Below are 6,749 nucleotides of genomic sequence, written 5' to 3'. Positions count from 1 at the left end.
TGAGTCCCCAAGCCTCTCCGTATCCCAGGTGACTGCTTCGCTTTTAGGCTAGCAAGAGGCAGAAATTCTGCTAGTCAGCTGCTTAGAAGGGTCACAGAGGCAACCAGGAAGGGAATGGGTTTGTCCTCAGAAGGAGTTTGAAGAAAAACTAACCCGTAGGATGCACTTAGGATCAGCCCATCAAGAAAAGGTACTACAGGAGAAGTGGGCTTGGAGCTGTCCCAGTTTTAGAAACATCCAGAGATAAAGAGAATAGCCAAGGGGTAAAACAGCTGCAGCTATTCCTATACATTCTATTATTTATATAATAATTATTATAGATATAATTTATATAGTTATATTTTTGCCCTGGATGTAACTAGCAAAGAGAATCCCGTCTTACTTGAGCAATCTTGGTGTTAGCCCATAAGACACCCCTAGATAGTCCAGGTTTTCAGCTTGCCTCTCGCTCAATTTGAGAAGCAAAGGAGGCAAGTCCTTCCGAGGTGTCACAACCTCTTCTAGTAAACTAACAGTCTGAAAAAGAGAGTGGAAATGGGTTAGCAGCAATCCTTGCACAAATATGCAAATTAAAGCTCTTATTCTCTATAAAGAATAATACGAGTGTTTCCTCCTTACAGAGGGGAATCAAGACTTACAGTGAAAACCAAACAGAACACAAAGAACAACAGAAAACACAAAGAACGCGCTGAGCTCCATACCTCACTGCTTACAGTTGCAATTTCTTTGGGCTTTTGAATTGTTTTTTCTTCCAAACATGGGAAATTGCCTTCATAGTACCTCTGCAGTAAAGTCAGAGCTCTGCTGCCGTAGCCCATCTGTGAAGCAGGAACAACACGCTCTAAGCAAAAAGACGTATCTGGTTTTTAAGACAGGGCAACAACACTCTCCCCTGACAAACCCACCGACAATCATCAGTGCAGAGATCACTCAGTCACTGCAAAAACACGTTTTCTTTGCCACATAGCAGCTCCATGGAGAAGGACACTACAGAACTTGCGTGTCCAAAATCACAGTGATTGCCCAGCTGGTAGTTTAGGACTGTGTAACAATTCCTGGGGCTTAACTCTGGCACCCAGAAAATGCTAAAGGGCAGCAGGGAAATTTGGTGAACTTAAAAATACCACTGGATCGTGACTGTACACTGCTGCTTGGCACCCTGACGTGCTACAGTGCTGCCCAGTGATGACAGGAGCTCTGGTGTGCTACCCACCCAGAGGAAAGCAATGCCCCCCAGCCTCCTGCAGAATCTGACCTCATACTACCTACGCTGAAACTGGAGCATCTGAAACGTCTGCCCTGTTCTTGAGTTCTGCCTGTACAGCCATCCTCAAGGTACCACTGCTGACTACTCACAGTAACTGGGTTCCAAAATACCTTACCCCTTGATAATCGGGATGAACTGCAATGCGAACAACGCGCCCACCGGAAAGGGCCCCGAAGTCTGGATCTTGGAACTGCGTAAGAGACAAAAGTCACTTCAAAGAACACAGATGGATACTCTGGAAATCAGAAACTGTGCTGAACTCTATCTTGGGTGTGCGTACACAGCCCATTATTCACCTGCTCCGAAACGGTCCAGGGAATAAGATCTCCAGAAGCCTTCTTTCCCCTAGAAAGGCTGTTCATGATGGACTGCCGAGAGATCTCGCCCTCCAGGCACACCTGCCAGAAAAGGTGTAAGACCATTAATGGGGAAAAAAAGTGTTTTCTCATTAGTGGAAAAAAAAAAGTGTTTCCTCCTCCAGTCACTCCAATAGAGCAGAATCAACATTTATACACCAGTGCTGAGTCCATTAGCAGTACGGGCATTGCCTGTACATCCATCCCTGCTCGGCAACGTGACGAGCAGTCGTGTCAGTGACAACAAAGAACACTTTCTGTAGCCCATCAACAGCAAACCTTGTCCCACCAACACTTCTCTTTAAATGTCACAGATTTTTCATGTAAATGGAGCTTTTTAAGAAGCAGCAGGTTTAACTGATCGCATCGAACGCAGGTAATGAAGGAACTGTTCTTAAGGAAGGAAGGAAGCCACAGTCAGACACCCAACAGCCAAGGGCCGAGGTACTGCTGCACTCTAAGCCTGTCCATTTGAGGAGCTGGAGTTTTGCAGTTCTACTGCAAATAAAAGGACTGCTAGAAACACGGGGTAAGCTGAACCACTGAACCAACTCGCCCTGCAGGAAGCTGAAACGGGAGGACAAAGTCATCTCTGAAGCAGTGGTTCAGCTCCTCAGAAGGCTGCTCAGCACAAACACACTGTGGAGATAGCGAGGTCCATGTGAAAGGATCAACATCACAATGTATTTATACAGCAATTAGCATTAATGAAAGACTGAGGGCGAAAAACCAGCCTTAATACACTGCTGTAACACACAAAACCATAGCCCTAAGCTCCCACCTAGTGCCAGACAGCACGGCTGACACAGCACACCCACAGTATCCTGTCTGACAGCAGCGTGCTGCTCCACTGCTGACAGACCACCCCCAAGATGCTGCTCTCTCACCTGAACAACAGCAAGTACTTCTGGTAACGAATTCTGGGTAGGTGGAACTGGTGGCAAAAGGCAGAAAAGGTGATGGGCAGGTGCATCAGAGAGCATCTGGAGGTCATTGGGCGAGTTCTGGAGGGTGAAGACATAGCAGAAAATTGAAGAATTATTCCATGAGAAGAGCTTCAAAGGCCAGTGTAATGTTAATAGCTGACTTCAAAACAATCCTCCATTTTCTGAATTTACGGCTATTAAAAAACCTGGAATTGGTTCTAGTGATGGATGAAGAAGCTCACAGGTCAGCTCAGGGCTATCACACTACCAGCATCTGTTTCTCTCAAGTGAAACCTCCTACTCTAGCTATGTGAAAATGGAAAGTTCAGTACTACTTAGCTCTTCATCTACCAAAACTTAAATAACTCTTTTTGAAGTGTCAGATTTTTAATCCTCTGTACTGAGTACTTACAGACTTCACCACTCACTTCTACTAGTCACCCAGGGTCATGAAATCTTGAGGTGAATTACTACTCCTTTCAGTAGCACAATGGTACCACTCTTCTGGTTAACTCGAGGCTAAGGGAATTTGATAAAGAGAACTGTAAACGAGGTCCATCACTGATACTATTCTGTGAGCTCATCTCCAGAATTTCTCAAGACAAAAATATCTGTCAATCTAGTATATTCAGCCAAGACCAAGGCAGAGATCTTCTCAGATCTCTGAGAATACCGATCTGTAGACAACGAGAAGCAGGTCAGAACCCTCCATCAGGCCAATCCAATTCAATTAGCCTGTCCTAACAAGCACAGCTTCCTCCACAAAATTCCTAGCTGAAATTTGAGAGAAGCAGCACACGCTTTACCTTGTAGTGTGAAGCTACATAGAGGGCCATCAGCCTCTGCAGGAAAACTTCCGATGCTCTGTGGTAACAAAAGAGCGTGTCTCTATTTACATAGTACCTAAACCCAGGGGTTAAGGAAACAAATTCTTCGGAAACAAGGTAAAAGCTCTGTTGGTTTAGGAGTAACATTCTCAATACATCCTTGGGCTACACGCTGGCTGGTGCTCTTACACTCCACAGCTCTACCTACAGGCGTGACTGATGTTGGGCAGGGTTCATAGCTTCCACACCCTTCATCTGTGAAGTTAAACAACGACTTTCCTTCGGTAGGATTGTCTCCACAATAAACCTGGAGTTTGTAACACACCCCACCAGTCTTATAAGGCAGCAGTAAGAGTTCAGCTCCACAAGCGTGGTCTTAACAGACCTCTGCCAGATGATAATGCGCTGAGGTTATCAGAGTAGCTGAAGAGCCCACTACTAAGCAGCTTGAAAAAGCCTCCTTCACCTGAAAGCAACACATTTTGATCAGAGCACCACGCCTGAGTAAGGATACAGGTCACAAGTCTCAGGCAGCGGGCAGCCAGAGATAATTCTGGTGATGTTGAGACAGTCCAAACACAGCAGATCATTTAGCCACTTTTCCACCGGGTCACCAGGGGCATATCTGATTGACTCGTGGAGGGAGACTTCATGCAGTGTACGAGCTGCAAACAGATTTCAGAGAAGAAAGTCTAGTACTTACAGCTAGTGAAGAATCCAATAGGATCTGTGTCCTTTGAAGGGCTCTCAGGAGATCAGAAAGCCATGGCTCGTATTGCTTTAACCCCTTAAAAGCCTTTACACTGGAAAGTCAGGAGTTAAAAACACAGGAGAGTTCCCTCATTTTCCCATGTCACTACGTTCCTGCAAAGCATGTGGACACGTGGGACAGCTGCAGGGCTGCCCAGTGCGCAGCACTGGAGACCATGGTTATACACCACAGCCCAGAAGACAATGGAGTACCTGAGCTGAGTTTAGCTGTAGCTGTAGACTTGTTCTCTGCTGTCATGGTGACTTGGGTCTGTGCACTCTGTTGACGGAGCTGCTGAATGAGCTTCAGAGATAGTGATCGACCAGTACCTTCATACCTGAAAAGCAGAAGACAAAAGCCTGAAGCAAGTAACCAAACAGCAATCTTGAGCCATGGGGAAGCTCTGCACCCAGAGCAATGTGCCATTCTGAGGCCTGCGGGGGCCCCAACCATCAGTGAGAATCGCTGCCTTTCGATATTCTTGTCCACGTAGGACAGGGCAGCCTACCCTGCCACTTTCTCAGTCTCACCATACTGGAAGGAAGATGTCATTCTTCCCTCTCTCCTAACAAACCGCAGAATCCTGCTTATTGCATTTGCTTCTTGCAGCAGAAGAGGTGTAAGTCAAATCAACAGTGGATCCAGAGGAAAGCAGCAAGTTCAAGGACTGACTCTTGGTTATTTTAAGGAGCAGTTCCATGACAAATTTAAGAATTAGCAAGACCTGATATAATAGTGTGTAATAAAAAAGTACTGTAGAAAAAAAAACAGTCCACTGGCACTTGCCGAACTGCTTTCGCAGGTAGAGAGTTGCTGCTCAAGCCTTACCCGTTTATTGTAGAAGCCATGAAAACCAGGTAAGGGCCCAGCAGGTTTTTCACCAGGGGCAGGGGAATGGCAGCAGCTTCATCAATCACAACAAGTTCAGCTTGACCCAGTTTCACAGAATCAGCAGGGTGTATGTACTGCAGGGAAGGAGAGGACACGGTCATTGTCAACAACTGCTTGTCTGGAAATGTCGGCGCTGGCAAAGCTGGAGCCCTGAAATCTGTCTGTTGTCCCTGTTCTCCATGACCATCAAGGCAGAGACTGACACGTGAAAACAGTCGGGAGAGGGTTCACGTTACCCTAACAAGGACTGGGGCACACATCTGGTTTTGCACATTTCCACACAAATTTATGTGCGGAGATCACAAAAATAAAGGAAATCTAATCACTAGAAACAGATGCTCTTCCTTCACTGTTTCCTTCACCTTCCTTTGCTTTTGGTTCAAGAAACCCACAAGCAATGACCACGGGAGCTTTGTAATCTACAGGTTATGTACAGGAAGAGGGAAGGTATTTTGGGAAAAAAAGATCTTCCTTAATGCAAAATCAATCAGGACAGTTAGACATCACATAAAATGAACACACTTGAAGTCAGAACAGCTACAGCATTGATAAAGGCAACAGTCAGGAAGGAGAAGTAGAAAGGCAAGCGTGGAAAAGGGGCCAGTTACCTGAATGGTTTGTCTGTGCTCCTTGAACACGTTCACTCTGACAACAGCCTTGTTAAACTCCGGATTTAAAGACTGAACAATCTCATAGTCCAGATGTTCCTGCAAGAAAACATTGTTCCATAGTATGAACAAGCCAAGAGCTAAGAAAAATATCATCTACCATTATCACCAAAATCAGCTCACTGTTATTTCAGATTCCAGTTAAAAACTCTTACAACAAAAGCGGAGACCTGAGAACTGAGAAATTACTCAGTTATGTTAAAAACTATTTAACAAATAAATTGATTTACACAACTTAAAAAACAAGGAAGGAAACATAACTGTACTAGGAATCAGCTCTGCAGGACACTCCGAAGCAGGCTGGTAGGAACAGGTAGGTACTGCAAAATAGTCTGCTCCCCTTACCTGATACTGCAGCGCATCGAAGCCTTTAAATACGAACTCAAAGAGAGTGTGAAGGTTATCAGGGCTTGGAGACGTGACAAAGATATTGGAGTAACTGCACAGAAAAATAAAGCATGAGTTTAACTCCTTTTCTAACAGATTTTAACTATATATACTATAAAATAGAAAAAATTGTGTATCACTGTATGCAGCAATGAAAAGATAGAAGAATAAAAACGAGAGATGTAGGACTGGAAATTAAAAATATATTCAGATCCTGTCATCTTTGGTTTTGTTTGTTTTTTTAAAACTTAAGGATGCAGATAAAGGCTGGGAGATTGGGGGGGATCACTCACCCAAAAGCTACCGCTCCAGCAATAGCCAGCCCCAAAGCAGCAGATTTGCCACGTCCCCTGGCTGCTGTTAACGCCACAGTGCTCCGTAAAGTCTTCTCCGAAATGGCTTCAATGAATTTTAGAACTGCTTTTGCCTGAAAACCAGAAAACAAAAACCAGCTGTTTAAACTGCTTTCAGCATTAGACTTCGCACCAGTACCTGTCTTCTTTCCTAGGACAGGAAGAAGGAAGCTCTTGAAATTATTCCAGTCAAAACACAGATCAACAATCAGCACAGCAGTTCTCAACTACTACCTCCACGTCACTCAAACACATCTGGGCAGTGAGAAGACTTACTATAAGGCTTAAGCAGTGCACAGTTCCAGGAGCCACCAGGCTGAACC

At 44.9% G+C, this 6,749-nt stretch overlaps 1 protein-coding gene across 1 annotated transcript in view; it reads right to left on the bottom strand.

The window, feature by feature from the left end:
• NAT10 (N-acetyltransferase 10 (GCN5-related)) overlaps window positions 1-6,749 on the bottom strand; it is a 19,741-nt gene that overhangs the window by 8,881 nt on the left and 4,111 nt on the right. Inside the window, exons 7-18 of the mRNA XM_010146038.1 lie at window positions 6,367-6,500; window positions 6,032-6,125; window positions 5,627-5,725; window positions 4,956-5,092; window positions 4,340-4,464; window positions 3,891-4,041; window positions 3,356-3,452; window positions 2,511-2,627; window positions 1,564-1,665; window positions 1,383-1,457; window positions 702-818; window positions 383-516 (exon numbers count right to left, since the gene is read on the bottom strand). Coding sequence (XP_010144340.1) covers window positions 383-516; window positions 702-818; window positions 1,383-1,457; window positions 1,564-1,665; window positions 2,511-2,627; window positions 3,356-3,452; window positions 3,891-4,041; window positions 4,340-4,464; window positions 4,956-5,092; window positions 5,627-5,725; window positions 6,032-6,125; window positions 6,367-6,500 — 1,382 coding nt within the window. The remainder of the gene's footprint in view (window positions 1-382; window positions 517-701; window positions 819-1,382; window positions 1,458-1,563; window positions 1,666-2,510; window positions 2,628-3,355; window positions 3,453-3,890; window positions 4,042-4,339; window positions 4,465-4,955; window positions 5,093-5,626; window positions 5,726-6,031; window positions 6,126-6,366; window positions 6,501-6,749) is intronic.

Source organism: Buceros rhinoceros, unplaced genomic scaffold, assembly GCF_000710305.1.
Source record: "Buceros rhinoceros silvestris isolate BGI_N320 unplaced genomic scaffold, ASM71030v1 scaffold632, whole genome shotgun sequence".
In the NCBI taxonomy this organism is placed as follows: Eukaryota; Metazoa; Chordata; class Aves; order Bucerotiformes; family Bucerotidae; genus Buceros; species Buceros rhinoceros.
This window is presented reverse-complemented; position numbering and strand designations above follow the sequence as displayed.